Raw genomic sequence first — 17,511 nt, forward strand, 5'->3', positions numbered from 1 at the left:
CGAAACTTATTTTTGAAATTAAGTTGTTAAAACATCTTATTTTTTTCAAATTTTCACTTATTGACCACCAAATAGCCCAACACGATGTGTGTTGCTCATTTGAACTTGAATATGGCCTATGGGCTATTGCAAAAGTCTAATAATTTGCATTTGTATGACAATTTTTGTATAAAATGGTCTTATTGTAAAACACTCTTCATAAATGTGTTAAATTACCTAAAAAATACTCCCTCTAATTTTCTACAAGTGTCTTATTTGCTTTTTGGACATAATTCATCTCTTACTCTTAATTTGTATTATATTATTAATCTACAGGTTAAAACATAGTCAAGTGTGATCTTGTTTGATTCGTCCCAATGCAAGGATTAATTGTATCAACTTTCCATAATTTTTAATTATGCACAATTAGAAATATTAAAAATTAAATAAGTGCATTGGATAGAGTGTATACAAGGGAGTTTGAATTATCACAAATTATTAGCATATGGACTTTTTAAACTAGTCTCTTGAGAGACGTTACTCAAGGCCAACCCATTAAAAATTAATGCTTATTTACCATATTCTTAATGTCTACTTACATTATCCTTAATACTTACTTATCGTATCCTTAATGCCTACTTTCAATATTTTAAATGTCTACTTACATCATTCTTAATGCCTAATTATAATATTTTAAAAAATATATAATGCTTGTCTCATCGAGAGACAATACCTCACAAGAGTATCTTAAGGATTAAAAGGTTTTATTTGAAATAAAAGGATTCACGACCGTTTGGTTGTCAGTACTAAATAATTGTAATAAGAATGATATATAGTGTAGATATTTATGAAATTTACCTATTTATTTCCATGATAATGAAACTTTGATCTTAAAAAAAACTCATGATTTTTCATTACCGTCTACTACCACATTTTCAAACGAAAATGCAATATAATAAATTTTGCGAAGAAAATGAGATGATTGAAAAAAAAGAAAGTACTTCTATAAAACATTAGGGTTCCCAAACATAGACTTTTAGCAACCCAAAATGAGCAAGTTATCCGCACAAAATAAAGGAGTAAAGACTACGATATAATCATCATACAATCTACTAATTCATAAAAATTTGTGCCATTTGTCACTTCATATGAGCATTTGTTCCAACTGTCACTTCATATAAGCATTTGTGCTGCCAAATGTTACTTCATATAACCATTTGTGTTATTTGTCACTTCATATAAGCATTTATGATGCCAAGTGTCGTGCCACTTTTTTCAACAAGACTTTTATATGCTTAATGTATAACTCTATATATTCTTGCATTTATGTACTCTATGTATTCTTGCATTTCCAAATTAAATTGAAACTACCTAACTCCACCATTTGAATCAAACAATAATCCATCACCTACTTACTTAATAGACAACATTATGTATTCTTGCATTTTTTTTAAATTAAATTTTATATATATTCTTCTATTTCCTAATGTTCTTCTCGTTTAGAATATTCTATTTTGGAGAGAGAAATTTGATTAAGATTTTTAAGACATATATAAAATGATAAAACATGTGGGATCTCATTAGATTCATCTTAATGTATACTTTTTTTATCTTATATTTTTTATAATGCGTATTTAGAGATATTAAGGCTCAAAAGTTGTTTTGAAAACTGTGCAAAAAGTAAATAAGAAGAACAAAAAAACGAAGAGAATATAATTTTAATAATCAATTAATAAATATTGCTTAATATTAAGTATTAATATAAAATTTGAAAGAAAACCGTGCATAGCACACGTATAATCCTAATTACTTTATTATTACTAAACAACAACAGTGATAGAAGGAGCCTCCGATCATTAAAACACTCTTACAAACATTAATTTTAAAAGTCTCACACAAAATCATTACAACTTAAAAGTAAAATCATAGATTTAACAAAGTCAACTATAGCCAATCACACAAGAGCATATTCAAAACAAATACTCCCTTGAATTTGCATTATTTTTCATTTTGATCCGTCCCACTTAATTTGCATTATTATTAATTTTAGACAATGACCCTGATGTGTGTATTTTATATATTATTTTCTACCATGCCCCCATTGTATTTTCATAGCATTTCTCGCGTATTTTGCTCAATTTTCTATTGGTTTTTATGCTTGGTTGGAGTGTTTGTTTCTTATCTATTTTGTAGGTACAAAGCTCTAATTATACTAGGAATCGACTCTTGGAGCGAGATTTGCAAGTTGGAAGGTCATAAGCTACTCAAAGGTCATTTTTGTGCTGACCAGGTCTCATACCCGGGTGGGTTTCCTCATACCCGGCCGGGTGAGCCTCTCATACCCGGGTGGGTTTCCACATACCCGACCGGGTTTGCACTTGATACTTAGAAGAATTTGAAGACGCTATTTGGAGGAAAAAGTTGCCACACGCACCCGGGCGGGTTTCCACATACCCGGCCGGGTCAAGCAGTTATTTTTTTTTGTAACTTCCCATATCTTCCGATCTCTTTTAAGGGGGATATAAATAGCTTTTGAGAGGAATTTTTGAGAGAGTTTTTTCTCTGTTTTGAGGGCTTGGTATTGAAGGGATTTCTGATATTACTTGCTTTGAGGGATTGTTAATCAACATTTCGATATTGTAATCTTAATTATATTGAAGGTATTAGTTTCAATTCTAATTTCTTGTTCTTGTTTATCGTTGTTATCTTTGAATGTTTGTTTCTACATTTAATTTGAATTTGATTTTCTCCATGGATTTCATTGTTGAATCTCTTGTTAGTTTTAATATGCTTAGTGAGTAGTTTTATTTCTAGGGCTTGGTGAAACTATGCAAAAGGTCATGATTCTTGTTTGATTTTAGGATTTAAATTTGGTTTGTCTAGGCGATTCAATTGATGGGTTTTATATTGATTGCATGTTTGGCCAATTTGCAAGTTTTATTCGCTCAATTCTATAAGCGAGAGTTGCGAGTTTGAGTGAACGATTTCCTTCTTTGAACAATTGAGCTTTAATCGCGATAGCTTGTTTTATTGTTTGATTGTCGAATTTGTTTGCGAGAGCAACATCTTCCTTCGCCTATATTCATTCCTATCCCAATTATTGTTCATGAATCATGATCGATGCATAGTGAATCCTTTTAGCCCTAGGTTTTTAATTATTGAATTTTATTCATCTCTTGTTTTTGCGTTCTACTTAGATAAACAAAAATCCAACATTTGATCGTTAGCAATAGTGAACTTGGTTCAAATTGTGACTTTATTTGTCCTTCCACAGTGGTTCGACCCTACTTTCCCAACTATACTAGTTAGGTGAATTAGGAATTATTTTAGGTAGTAAAACGACCTATCAGACCCATCACTTTCTTTTAATTTCGTCATAACATAATACACACAAAGTCACAAACATGATTAAATCCCAACAAATACAAAGGAGGCTTTCCGAAATTCCAATCAAACATCCCGTACCGCAAATTCGTTACGATTTTTGACTAAAAAAAAAATTTGAATCAAGAACAAGAAAATCAGAAGAAGGGAAGAATAAAGAAAATCAATAGAATTAACGAAGAACAATTAACCAAGAAAGATAAAGAAGAATCCAGATACATGCAAGAAGAAAAACAAGCAAGACATCAATGGTAATGAAACATTGATTTCAATGGAAGTCATTACAGATTTTACAGAGAGGGAGAGGAGTGAAGAAGAGCTATGCATACATGGAAATGATAGAAAAAGAATGAATATAAAGAGGAGATTTTCAAGGGGTATTTATGTAACAATAATATCATACATATGCAAGGATTTGAACTTGCTAAAATCCTTAGGCAAGGAAATCAAATGAACAGTGGACTTTTATGAAATTGTAAAAGATCAGGATCATCATAATAACGTTCCCAACCTAAGCCAACGAGCATTTGCTCTAGCGAATCATAACTTTTGAAGCAAAACCCAGATCTCAGAGAAAAACAAGAAAGATATTTTATTCAGATCTTGAAAAGAGGAGAAAATACAATTGAATTATCCAGAATATTTACAACAAATATATATACAAAAAATAGAAAATAGCTGAGCTGTCATGTGGGAAATGTAGAAGAATCCTTAGAGGATGAGTCATCAGCAGTATCTCCAATACCCCCCCTCAAACTTGGGGTAGTTGCAGAATCAATTATGCCAAGTTGGGAAAGCAATGAATGAAAATGTGGAGATGGTAATGCCTTGGTGAACAAATCAGCTAGCTGGGAAGCAGTAGGCAAATAAGTGAGTTGCAACAAGCCTTCCAAAACTTTATCACGAGTGAAGTGACAATCGATCTCGATGTGTTTAGTTCGCTCGTGAAATACTGGATTGTTAGCTATGTGAATGGCCGATTGATTGTCACAATGTAAGGTGACTGGGGTGAGATTTGAAATACCCAATTCTTCTAATAAACGGACAAGCCAAGTGACCTCACTTGCTGCTGCTGCCATGGCTCGATATTCAAATTCAGAGGAAGACTTAGACACCACTGATTGTTTCTTGCTTTTCCAAGAGATGGGAGAAGAGCCTAGTTGTACTAAATAGCCTGTAATAGACTTTCTACTGTTGGGAAAAAAGGCCCAGTCAGCATCAGAGAAGGCTTGAAGAGTTAACTGAGTATTCCCATTTAAAAGAATACCCTGACCAACTGTCCCTGCTACATATCGCAACACATGATGAAGGGCTTCCAAATGTGGAGTACGAGGAGCATGAAGGAACTGGCTAAGAGTTTGAACCGCATAAGAAAGATCTGGTCTGGTATTAGTCAAAAAATTCAGCTTACCAACCAATGACCGATAAATACTGGGATTATCACATAAGTCACCTTGATCAAGATGAAGTTTCAGATTGATTGGGAGAGGAGCTGGGGCTGGATGACGAAATCCATCTGTGAGTCTTGCAATAGTTCCTTGGTGAATTTCGTTTGAGTAAGAATTAGACCATCAGAAACATGAGTAACTTCCATGCCAAGGAAGAAATTAAGACAACCCAAATCCTTGATGCTAAAAAAATTATGCAGATGATGTTTGAGAGCACAAATTTCTTCTGAATTGGTACCTGTTAAGATAATATCATCAACATAAATTGCTGCCAAAGTGATATGCACTCCTTCCCTTTTTATGAAAAGGGAGTAATCTGATCTGGACTGAAGAAAACCTTGAGTGGAGAGAACATGAGTTAACTTGGCATACCATTGCCTTGATGCTTGTTTAAGACCGTAAAGAGATTTCTTGAGCTTACAAACCTTATTAGGAGCTGCAGAAAATCCAGGAGGAGGTTTCATATATACTTCCTCATGGAGGTCCCCATGGAGGAAGGCGTTATTCACATCTAACTGAAACAAGGGCCATTTGTGGTGAGCTGCAAGAGCCAAAATACATCTGATAGTAGGCATTTTAACCACAGGAGAGAAAGTTTCTTCAAAATCAATACCATACTTTTGTGTGTATCCCTGAGCAACCAAGCGAGCCTTGTATCTTTCTAAAGTTCCATCAGCCTTCAACTTTACTTTGAAAACCCACTTGCAACCTATAGCTTTTTTGTGTGGAGGCAAATCTAGAATATCCCAAGTATTATTTGTTTCAAGAGCATTAAGTTCTTTCTGCATAGCTGCCACCCATGAAGGATCCTTAGAAGCCTGAGTGTAAGAATGTGGTTCAGAAACAGAGAGGACTTTGGAAAGAAGATTGTGATGTGAGAGAGGCAAGGATGTCAAAGAAACAAGATTGCACCAATGCTTCAGAGCTGCGTAGGTTTGGTAGTCTGAAAGATATGAAGGGACTTTGGAAGTTCTTGTAGAACGTCTGACTGGTGGGGGAGGAGGTGGGGAAGAAGCCGGTGGATTAAAAGGAGAATTTGGTGTAGTGACATACAAAGGAGAAAGGTCTACAAGAAGTGCATCAGAAGAAGAAATATTTGCAAGGGAAGAATCTAGAGAAGAAGAAGATGGTGAAACAGGAGTACTATCTATTTGGAATGCATCTGGCAGAGGGAAATCAGAGAAAGGAATAGAAATAGTGGACTGTGGCATGTAAAAGTTAGAAGCATATGTAGAAGCTGGTTGTTTAGAGTAATGAAAAGGAAAGTGTGATTCATGGAAAAGAACATCCCTAGAAACAAGGATTTTATTTGTAGATAGATCTAGGACCTTATAGCCTTTTTGCGTGGGTGGGTAACCAAGAAAAACGCATGGTGTTGATCTAGGGTCAAACTTGGATCTGTGAACAGGTGACGTTAAAACATAGCATAGGCAACCAAAAGATCGAAGATGAGACAGATCTGGAGCAGAATTGTATAACTTCTCATATGGTGTCTTATTAAACAAAGGTTTAAGAGGCATTCGATTAATCAAGTACGTAGCACAAAGAAGGGCCTCCCCCCAATATTGTAATGGTAACTTTGCTTGGAAAAATAAAGATCTGGCTGTGGCTAGCAGGTGTCTATGTTTTCTTTCAACTACACCATTTTGCTGCGGTGTATTGGTACAACTAGTCTCATGTACAATTCCGTTGTTACGATATACTTGCTTAATATCACCTTCACATAGTTCCTGTGCATTATCAAATCTAATAACAAGCACTTTAGTAGAAAAATGCAATTCAACATACAAGAGAAACTGCTTAATAACAGAAACCACATCGGATTTATACTTTATTAAATGTGTCCAAGTAGCTCGAGTAAAATCATCCACTATTGTAATAAATTGGTTACATCCTGAATGTGTGGTGACCTTATCAGGCCCCCAAATATCAATATGCAAAAGCTGAAATGGCTTTACAGTTTTGATACTACTCTGAGGGAATGGTAACCGATGTTGTTTAGCTAGAGGACATATATGACAAAAAAAGGAATCTATACAAGAAGAAACATCACAATCAGGAACTAAATGCTTTATTTGCGTAAAAGGTAAGTGGCCTAATCTTAAATGCCAAAGTTGAGTAGAAGGAATAGAGGCAGTAGTAGAAGCTAAGAGAGCTGTAGAGCATGCTGGAAAGGTAGCATGATATAACCCTTCTTGTAATCTACCAAGAAGAATTGGTGACTCTGTCATTGACTGCCCCTGAAGAAAGCATTGATTGTGATTAAAAGAAATTTTGCATTTAAGATCAGAACAGAGGCGATGCACAGATAATAGATTGAAATGAAACAAAGGAGCATGCAACACATTATGCAAAATCAAATTATTTTGTAATCTAACAGAGCCTATGTGAGAAATAGGAATGTGTTTCCCATTAGGAATAGTAATCTTTGCATTTAGATCAAAAATAGGTTTGTAAGTATCAAACATAGCCAAATCAGTGCATATGTGATCGGTTGCTCCACTATCCAAAAGCCAATCATGAATAGAACATGATAAAAAGCACATAATACCTGCCATATGAGCTTGAGGAGTAGAAGTATTAGAAATAACACCAGGAGTTGAGGTAGCCACAGAAGAAACTTGTGTAAGAGAAGATTGTTTGTTCAACAATTCTACTAGATAGTTATACTGTTCTGTGGAGATGGAAGGAGAAGCCTCAGAGTGAGAAAAGGCATAAGGCCTCTCAGAACCAGTACTCTCAGTAAGGGATTGTGAGTCAGAGTAAGTAGAAGAATAGACTGCAATTTTCTTATCTTTGAAGCCTTTAAAATCCGGAGGATATCCATGGACTTTGAAACAACGTTCATAACTATGGCCAGGTACTTTACAGTGAGTACAAAAATAGGAAGAAACGTGCCTTTTTGAGCCATTATTCTTGCCTTGAAACTTAGTGTTGGTCTGAGACGGAGCGGCATTCTTAGGAGCATTAGAATAGAATGCCAAAGAATTAACAGAAGAAGGTTGATGAAACTGAGCCAGATTCTTGTGTTCCTCCTCTTGAGAGAATAAGCGATAAGCATCAGAAACATTTGGTAAAGGACGCATCATCAAGATATTACCTCGAACCGAAGAGAATTGATCATGCAACTTCATGATAAATTGAATAAGCCTATGCTCTTGTTGTTGTTTGAGAATGCGTTGTGTCAAATTACAGGTACATTTATTACAGATACAGACAGGAGTCGGATCAATTGCCTGCATCTCATCCCAAAAACCTCGAATTTTCGTGTAAAACTCAGCAACAGATAGATTACCTTGAGTAATTTCAGCAATTTGTTGTTCCAATGAGAATAATTGCGTTCCAGTCGTATGACCAAAATGATCATCAAGATCCTTCCAAATAGCAGTGGCATCTTGAAGATACAAAACACTCTTTGAGATTGTCGGCTCAAGATTGAAAAGAAGCCAGGAGACAATTAGATCATTACACCTTTCCCAAGCAGAGAAGGTTTTGTCATCAGATGAAGGTCGAGGGACAGCACCAGTAACAAATTTCAGTTTGTTACGAGCCGAAAGCGCAACAAGCATAGATCGCTTCCAATCAGAGTAACCTTTACCATTGAATTTAGTTGAAACTAATTGCTGTGAAGTCTGATCAGTTGGATGAATGTAGAAAATACTAGAAGGATCTTGATTGAGAGAAAAAGATTGCGAAGAAATTTCAGAAGACATGATAGAATTTGGAGTAAAAAAAATGGCGAGAAAGAGATAGCGAGAAAGAAGAAGAGATGCAGAATTTGCAAATAGGAAAAATGGCGGAGAAAACTGAGAAAAGGAAGAAGAGAGATGGGCCAAGATCTTGTTTGCTCTGATACCATGAAGCAAAACCCAGATCTCAGAGAAAAACAAGAAAGATATTTTATTCAGATCTTGAAAAGAGGAGAAAATACAATTGAATTATCCAGAATATTTACAACAAATATATATACAAAAAATAGAAAATAGCTGAGCTGTCATGTGGGAATTGTAGAAGAATCCTTAGAGGATGAGTCATCAGCAGTATCTCCAATAACTTTCAACAACTTCACCACTACGGAGATGGACTAACACCTTCTTATGCCTGCGGCCCCTCCCCCTGTGGCCTTTACTTCTTCATAGTTCTCCACCAGACGGACCACACCATTCTTGAACACCCCCACACCTGACATTACTGTCAAATTATTTCGATGAGATTAAAAGAAAAAATCAATTAAATAAAGAGAGAATTATTTTTAAAAAATATATGAAAGATTTTTGAGTAAGATATAAAAATCTTATTTGATGATAAGATGATCCGTTAGTTGTTAGTTTATTTATAGGCTAACAATTAGTGATATATTATTATGGATATCAATGTCATTCGTGAGGGAATAAATAAACATATAATTTTTTAATTAAATAGAATATTTTTTGGGGGGAATATAGGGTAAGATAAGGGAGATATAAAAGCTATATTTGAGATTTAGTGCCGAAATTTTGTCTTGTTTCAAAAAATATTTTGACCACCTCTCACATTTTTTTTATTTTTTTTTGTTTGTAAGTAGTTTTATAAACTGTTTTATTTATATTGATGTATTTATAAATTTATTAATCAAATTAACTCCCATTAATGTTATTTACAAATACTTTTCTGTTTTTATTCATTTTTTTTGTCTTTCTCTAATTACTAGATATCAAATATCAATAAAAAAAAATAAGAGGTGTATGCATGTAGCAAATTAACAAAATTCAAAAATATAGAAATAGTACATTAATACTAATTTTTGCATATTTTGAGATATTATATATTAAGTCACAATAGTACAATATTTAAAATAATCAAAAATCATAAACATATATTTGTAGTTGAAAAACGACGATGAATTAGAGTTCAAACAATGTGTTTCAAACTCCAATATTACCAAGATCGAGTGTATGAGGTTTTGTGACAAACAAATTACGCTATCAATAATATCGATGTTTGTAGGAGAAAATAAAGCAATAAAATGACACAAAGATTTTAACGAGGTTCACCCAACTAAGGCTACGTCCTCCGGTGTGTAGTATCTCTTATATTATCAAAAGGAGTTCAAAGAACTCTCAAATATGGAGAATTACAATAGAGAAGAGATATAGGCTAGTGTTTGGCTTGGGGTGTATTTTTTTTGGATTCCTTTTTGATGATTGAGAGCTCTCTATTTATAGGAGAGATCACACTAAGTAACATTAAGTACATTAAAGCTATGATTAAATGATAATGAAACATCTCTAAGTACATGAAGAGTCACAAAACAGCATTCTAGGAGTATCAGAGACTTCACTCGACCAAAACAGGGTTTCGCTCGGTCGAGTGACTTGGTCGAGCAGACTTCAGGAAGTTTCTGGTTGCATTCTGCCTGCTCGCTCGACCCATCCTGAAGCTCGCTCGGTCGAGCGGGCTGGTCGAGCGGCACTTCAAAGGCTTTCTGACAGTATTGCTCGACATGCATAGTAGAGCATCTCGAATCAACCTTTCAACTTCTTCATTAAGTCCCATAACTCTCACACTTCATTACCTTATTACAACCACATTAATCCATACTTAATCCATACTTAATCACCATCATAAATCAATCATCAAAACTTAACTTAATACATCCATAACAATCCATTTATGGGAATTCATCCCAAAGGTCACACATGAATGCACCTCATCAAATGTGCACTCAAGTCACACTAATCACAACAGTAGTGATTGAAATAACAATAAATAAAATAAGTAGAAAAATGAATTTTTGGAGCTCCACCAGGCACCAATATATAACGAGACCTGCCTTACCTACGCTAATCCACCACCATTAGTCCTTTTAACTTTTGTAACATTTGATAATTATATACTTTCACTACAATTTCACAGACACAGTCATGATTTATGTTAGAAATTTATAATTTACTCATAAAGAATTTTGAGTTATTCTCTCTGAATTTTTAATATTGTAATTGAGAATCAAATCTTGTAATATACTTATTATCTTTTTTCTTTACGCAAAGAAAAAAAATTTCTAAGAATATTTCTATTTTCTTTATCTTATTAAAATTGCTACACTTAAAAGGATATATAAATATGTATGTATTTTTCTCTCGTTTTGAACATCGGAATATTTGATCGTTAAACAATCATGAAGAGTATTAGAAAACTAATATCTCATTCACTGAATGGGTTTTTAAAAATCCATTAATATCTTAGGGCGTTAGGCGGTAAGTGAATTTTTTATTATTTTTTTATTAAAATTGGCTTTTAACTTGTTAGTTGGTCAAAAAAAAAAATTCGATAGTTTTGAGGCACAAAAACATTAAAAAAATTATTTGATCAATCAAGAAAAAACTAAAGGGCCAAATGTCCAAAGGTTGGAGGTGAAATTTGACATGTATTCATCGTTTTGGTAATAATTTTCAATTTAATATAGAAGTTAGAATAATACGAGACTCGTGTCAGTATAAAGAGAAATTTGACATTATACGCTCCAAACACTCAAGATATTTTTGGTCTCTCTGTACAAGCATCATATATATAGTTATATACCACTTACATCAAAGAAATTGGAAATAAATCAAGGTACTACAAACCCTCAAACCCCTCAGCAAAAGGCATATGATAATCATCGCTCTATAACAATCGTTCGTACCAGCCAAGCAGCCACGATAGAACAAAATGTAATACAAAGAGGATATTTTCAGTTGACAAGCAGCACATTTTGAAGTTGAATGGACCAATTAATATACATGCTCCACTAATACGATATTGGATCCATTCATTTTTAAAGGTGTTGTAAACTTTGTTAATCGTAGATGCTGCATTAAACAAATTACTTTGATTAGCAAAAAAGTTGTTAATCATGGAATCTTGTTTTTACAAGTTCATAATGAAATATGAAACGTTGCAAAAAGACATGAATTAGTAACGGATAATAATAATCATTGGATTCTAATTAAAGAAAAAGTAGTAGAAAGTTGGCATACAGCAACTAAAGCTAAAGGTAAATTCATAGTTAATTAAATTTGTAATAAAGCAGCTCTTGAAATATGCTAATACTGCTTATAACAGCTCTTTTAATATGCAAATCCTAGTAGGAGACAGTCTCATCGTGAAATGTTCTCTAAACATACATTAAATAGACCAATTAGTACAATTATTAGCATATGGACTCCTTATTTGAGGTCGTTTCACAGAGAGCCGGACTCTCACAGAATAGCTCCTTGAAATATGCTAATATAGTGCTTGTAACAAATCGATTACTCCTAATTTGTACTCAGATCCTATGAATTTCGAAAATTAGAGCTAAGGCATAAGGTTAGTCGGTTGAGAAGCTATATTAAAATGAAGTAGAGTCGACTCTGACCACAACTAAACTCATATAAGGTTGAGTAATCTCCTTGAGTTATATGTTAGTCATCTTCCCTCTTCATCATGTATACAAGATCATATGGAGTACTTCTATATATAGTTGAACTCCCTTCCTCCCGAAATTAAGTTGAATTAGTATATTGTTTTCACGCTAACTTCAATTATCCTGAATTTGAGTTCAATAAACCAATTATGGTTATCCCAAGTTCAAGTTAACATAGAATTACCTTTTTTTAAGAGTGCATTTGGCAAACAATTTTTTTATTAACTTTTGACATTTGGATTAGTCAAAAAGCTAAAACAAATGTTTGGTTAATGTCTTTTTGATCAACGAAAAAATTAACTTTTAAACCAACAACCAACTCTTACCAAACATCTCCAAAACAGTTTGCTTAAACAATAGGCTCATCATACTCGATACGCAAAAGAAATCATCAAAATCGGAACAGTATTAGGTAGACAAAGTCAAAGTCAAAGTCAGCAACCCAGTATCCCATACAAGGCAGGGTCCAGGGGGAAAATAGCGGGCACAAATCATACCCGTGTTCCCTTCAAGGAGTGGGCAAGGAGAAATGCGCTCATTCGGAGTAGTAGGTAGATGAGTGCGTTAAATTTACCTGCAGTCTATACTCCTCGACCCACCGAAGTAATACATGTAGCAGTTGAAGCGGAATCAAAGCTTCTAGGGCTGCAATTTCTTCCTCTTGGAACACTTTGTCCAATGCCTTTGACGCTTCCCCATGATTCCCGGTATATGCCTTCGCTCTGCTGCTCATGAAGCGTGTAACCGTCCATTGGTGTAGTATCAAACTTGGCCTCTTTATTAGGCACACTACCTGAGTGTGATGACTTTAAATTGGAGGACTTTCCTTCAGTTCTTCTCCAGAACTTGGGACTTAAGAATTCTGTACTGGGACAGCAACTGCTTGCTGTCGAGTCATTGTTCGTGATCCTTCCGCTTTGCATGGCCAAGTCGTGGGAGATCTCATCAAGCGCTCGCTCAAGGCCAGTTACTCGAGTCTCCAATGAGTCGATCCCACTTTGAGAATTACCCATAAATCTCTGAATATCACAAATAGTTGCAAAACCAACTGTCATCTGATCATCTCTACATGTAACAAAACCAACTCGATCGACATTTTTCAATGTTACATGTTGGACAATTCAATAGGAAAATGATTTTTTATCAAATGACTCAGGCCATAGCCTAGACAGGCCCGGGATGCGGTGATTTATACTTTATCATATTTGATAATCATGTAATTGACATTTAACATAAATGGCTTTGCCACTAAACCGAGATGGAAGACACATAATAGTTTTTCTTGTTATGTTAGAAATAGAGCTGTGTAAAATAAACCCGACCCAACTTTAAATATGACTTCATAGTGATTCAACAACTATTGTGAACATAAAACCCGACCTCACTTTGACCTAACCTAATATTTACCGACTAAAAACGAAATAGACAGGAATGCATACCTCTAATTTAAAACAAACAAAAGATACATGAATAGGAGTGCATAATGATTATTGACTGATGTTTCTTAGTCAGCAACGAAAAACTCAAAAAAAATGCAACATACCTGAATAAGAACAAGCAAGTCAGATTGCTGTCTCTCTATCTGAATAAGCTGTTTCCTGATCAAAGTTAGATCCTCCGAGTCTGCATTGCTTTCACCAACCTCTTCATTTCCTCCACCTTCAATGGCTAGCCCCTCCCGAGGCTCATCCTTCTCGACTAAAGGAATCACACAAGATCCGGCTTTAGAAGCATTAAATCTCAGCACCCTTTCCTCTGAAGTCTTTTCTAAGCTATTTGCATCATCCTCTGATACCGCCTTTTCAGATAGAGACTGAGGAACGGCTATTTCAACTTTCCAATCCAATGATTCGTACGCACTTGATTTCTTATCATTTTTTTTTGAGTAACTCTTCTTTTTGACGGGCAAAGAAGACTTCCTCTTGGACATCGGTTTTTTTGATTGGGACACTTCAAAACCGTGATCATAGGAACTTTTCGAGACTAAAGAAGAATCATCGGTGATACTTGAGTCGTCCGACAAGGATGATTTGGTCTTGGATAGTGTTTCCTTCCTTTGCGGCGTTTCAAAACCAAAACTATCTTGAGGGCTTGGAGACATGGAAGGGGAGAAAGTGATACTTGAAACATCAGACAAAGATGACCTACATTTGGCCATTGTTTTCTTTGGTTTAGGAGTTTCATAACCAGCATAAGAGAATCTTCTAGGGATGGATGTTGAAGCCCCACATGTAACATTATCTACTCCATTGACAACCACCAAAAAAAGGTATAAATTAGTCAAAATACCCACATTAATTATCTCAATCTCCAAGATGAACAAGATCATGAAAGTGATAAATGAACTAGTACATATGCTTAATTGCTTATATTTCAGTTCCAACTTCCATATCTATGCCAAAATACCATTTTTTTCTCCAATACCATTATTTTTTATTGAAAATCCGACTAAAGGTTGGTAAATGACTTTTTTGTTCGTCAAACAAAAAAAATGCTTGGTAACCGGGGACTTGAAAACTTGACTTTTTAATTGTTTTTTTGCTTTTTGACTAACTTTTCATTAATAAACGGCTAATAACTAACAATTTAAATTTTACCAAACATATTCATAACAAAAAGTGAATGCTACCAACTAGTCAAACAAACCAACTAAATTAGCCAAACACCACCTAAGACAAACAAGTAAAAACAAATTGAAACTTAAAATTTGCAACATAGGCCAAGGGAAGGGGCTAAATGAAAATCAATCACACAACTTTACCTGTGAACCGTTACACTTACTTTAATCAAGATAAGATCCAATTAAGTTGGTAAAAAGTAAAAACGCAAGATGGCAAAATCTTAAAAAAATTAGTCAAGAAAGTAACAAAACTTTTTCATGAGATGATTAAAACTTTATACCTTTAGAAATAGGTGAGTTAGATCTTGATAAAACATTTTGTTGGTCTGGACCACCAGGTTGTACCTCCTTCCAAGCCTCCAATGCTTGGTTCATTATCTCACGAGTTACTTTAACCTGTCCACATCAGCATTCCCCAAATTACATTCGACACAAGATTCAAAACCCACCTCAAATTTCATCATTATGACAAAATCAAAATTAACATTATATATTACATTAAATATCAAACAAAAATAACAAATTAGGCTTAAATATGTCAAAAATTTCAAGAAAATTTAGCCATAAGCAAATATGCCCACAATTTAGATACATTTAACAACAATAATAGTAAGGTCTACAAGTATTTGGCAAAATAATTTATACGGTTTTAGCTTATTAATATTTAGAAAATAAAATAAATTAATAAAATCAATTAATCTAATCAGTCACTCCAATCGATTAGCTATCTGTCCACTTTCTTAGTTTCAAGATAGATTCTTGAAAACCAAATGATTTTTTTAAAAAAATTACACTTTTAAATGGCTTAAATAAGTCAAATTAGGTAAAAAGAACAAAATTGAACATTATTTCAAGTCTACTAGGAGTAACAACCAAGATCAAAAAATTAGCAAAAAAAATCAACAAAAATATAGAAATTATACACAAATTCATACTATTCAAAACAAAAAATTACCTTATCAAATCTCCTAGACTCCAAAGAATTAACAACGAAGTTTTTAACTTGAGCAGCAGCATCTTCATCCAAAACAACACCTAATTTAAGCAAAACTTCAGCAGCAGATTTTCTTGCCATCCAATCATCAGAACTTAACATGTCGACAGTTATACCAACCACATTTCCCACCAAATTTCCTCCAACTTTACCATTAATCACAATTCCATTATTTACACCAATAATACTTTCAATTACTCCTAATAAAGCTCCTTTTGCTTTAAACCCATCCTTTTTTAACAATTTCATAACTTTAGGTAAAACCCTTTTCCTCAAATCTCCTTCTTCTCTTTCCTCCAAATTTCGGCCATTAATGGCTGCCTTCAAACACAAGCAACAACCCATTTGGGCATTTAAATCTTGCTCAATGGAGATCGACCCAAGAAAAGAATCAAGCAAAGGAACATAATTTAATGAAGAAAGTGATGAAACAGCAGAAATACAAGCATTTCTGACGGAGGAATCTGAATCTCTTAAACGTTTAAGAAAAAAAGGAATGATTTTTTGAATATGAGGAGAAAGAAAAGATTTATGGGTATTTGAAAGAAGAGAAAGAAGATTAATACCATGAACTTTAACGGGGGATTTTGATGAAGAATCAATGGAAAGAATAGATGATAAAAATGTTGGAAGAAAATCTAAAGGAAGGGTTTTTGCTAAATAATTAAGTTCAGATGAAGCTTGAGAAAATGTTGATCTATCAGAAAGTTTATCAATATTGGTACACAACTTTTGCCTAATTTCATGGATTGTTGTTGGCTTTTGGAAAGATGACATTTTTAATTTTTAAGGTGTATTTGGAATTTAGTTTTTAATATTTGAGAATGAAGGAGGGAAAATAGAAAAGGATAAAATGATTCCTGGATTATGGGGAGATATGGAAGAAGGAAGGTGGTTTTTGCAGAAGATTTTATGGAGGAATATGAGAGAGAGAAAGAGGGAGAAATAGGAGGGAGGTATCGTCTTTTAACGCTCCCTCGTCGAGGGGTTAATTTTTCGGTGCGAACTTTATTGTGGGACATCCCGGTTAATAGTTAATATAGCCCGAAAGTGAAAACCGCCTTTAAGATTGGACCCGATTATCACCCGACTTTATAATCGAATCTGATATAACTTGATTTAAAATTAAATTTATAATTATGTAAAAATTAATATGAACACAAAAATTAATTTTGAACCAACCTAAAACACCTTACCGAAAATCGATCTAATAATTTGAATAAAAACCTCTAGTGAGAAATATTTCTTTGTAGTACTTCTAACATTTTTTCTTAAGACGACTTAAGTCAAGTAGTTCATTTGTGCTATTTGAAAATTTTGAAACTTAATTTTTAAATTTAATTTTAAATTAAATTGATTGATATTTTTAAATTTGTATCTATGTTGAATTTATGTTAACTAAATAAAATAAATATTTTAATCTTTTTTTTTAATTGAATCTAAATTAATCGATCTATGTCAACTTTATCAACAATGCACTTACGTTGATTTTAGTGAAATTCATTTATTTTTAATTTTTTATAATCGAAATTAATTTGATCTAACATCTCAGATTTATGCCTTCTTGCATATTATACATTAATAAAAATAAATTAAAACAAAATCTATATATTGCATTTACCTCAAGCAAGTGTTGTGTTAAGTTTGTGAGATTCACAAG

At 33.8% G+C, this 17,511-nt stretch overlaps 1 protein-coding gene and 1 pseudogene across 1 annotated transcript; both read right to left on the reverse strand.

Annotated features, from left to right (window-relative positions):
* Positions 1 to 3,429: 3,429 nt before the first annotated feature.
* On the reverse strand, positions 3,430 to 9,000 carry LOC130821256 (flowering-promoting factor 1-like protein 3; annotated as a pseudogene).
* Positions 9,001 to 9,876: 876 nt separating this feature from the next.
* On the reverse strand, positions 9,877 to 16,844 carry LOC130820995 (TORTIFOLIA1-like protein 4). The gene is made up of 5 exons (XM_057686583.1): positions 15,813 to 16,844; positions 15,139 to 15,253; positions 13,781 to 14,478; positions 12,812 to 13,256; positions 9,877 to 11,641 (listed from the first exon to the last, which is right to left on the reverse strand). The coding sequence occupies exons 1-4, from the start codon at positions 16,626 to 16,628 to the stop codon at positions 12,819 to 12,821; spliced, it is 2,067 nt and encodes a 688-aa protein (XP_057542566.1). The 5' UTR covers positions 16,629 to 16,844; the 3' UTR covers positions 9,877 to 11,641; positions 12,812 to 12,818.
* Positions 16,845 to 17,511: the final 667 nt, after the last annotated feature.

This window comes from Amaranthus tricolor, chromosome 8, assembly GCF_026212465.1.
Source record: "Amaranthus tricolor cultivar Red isolate AtriRed21 chromosome 8, ASM2621246v1, whole genome shotgun sequence".
Classification (NCBI taxonomy): Eukaryota; Viridiplantae; Streptophyta; class Magnoliopsida; order Caryophyllales; family Amaranthaceae; genus Amaranthus; species Amaranthus tricolor.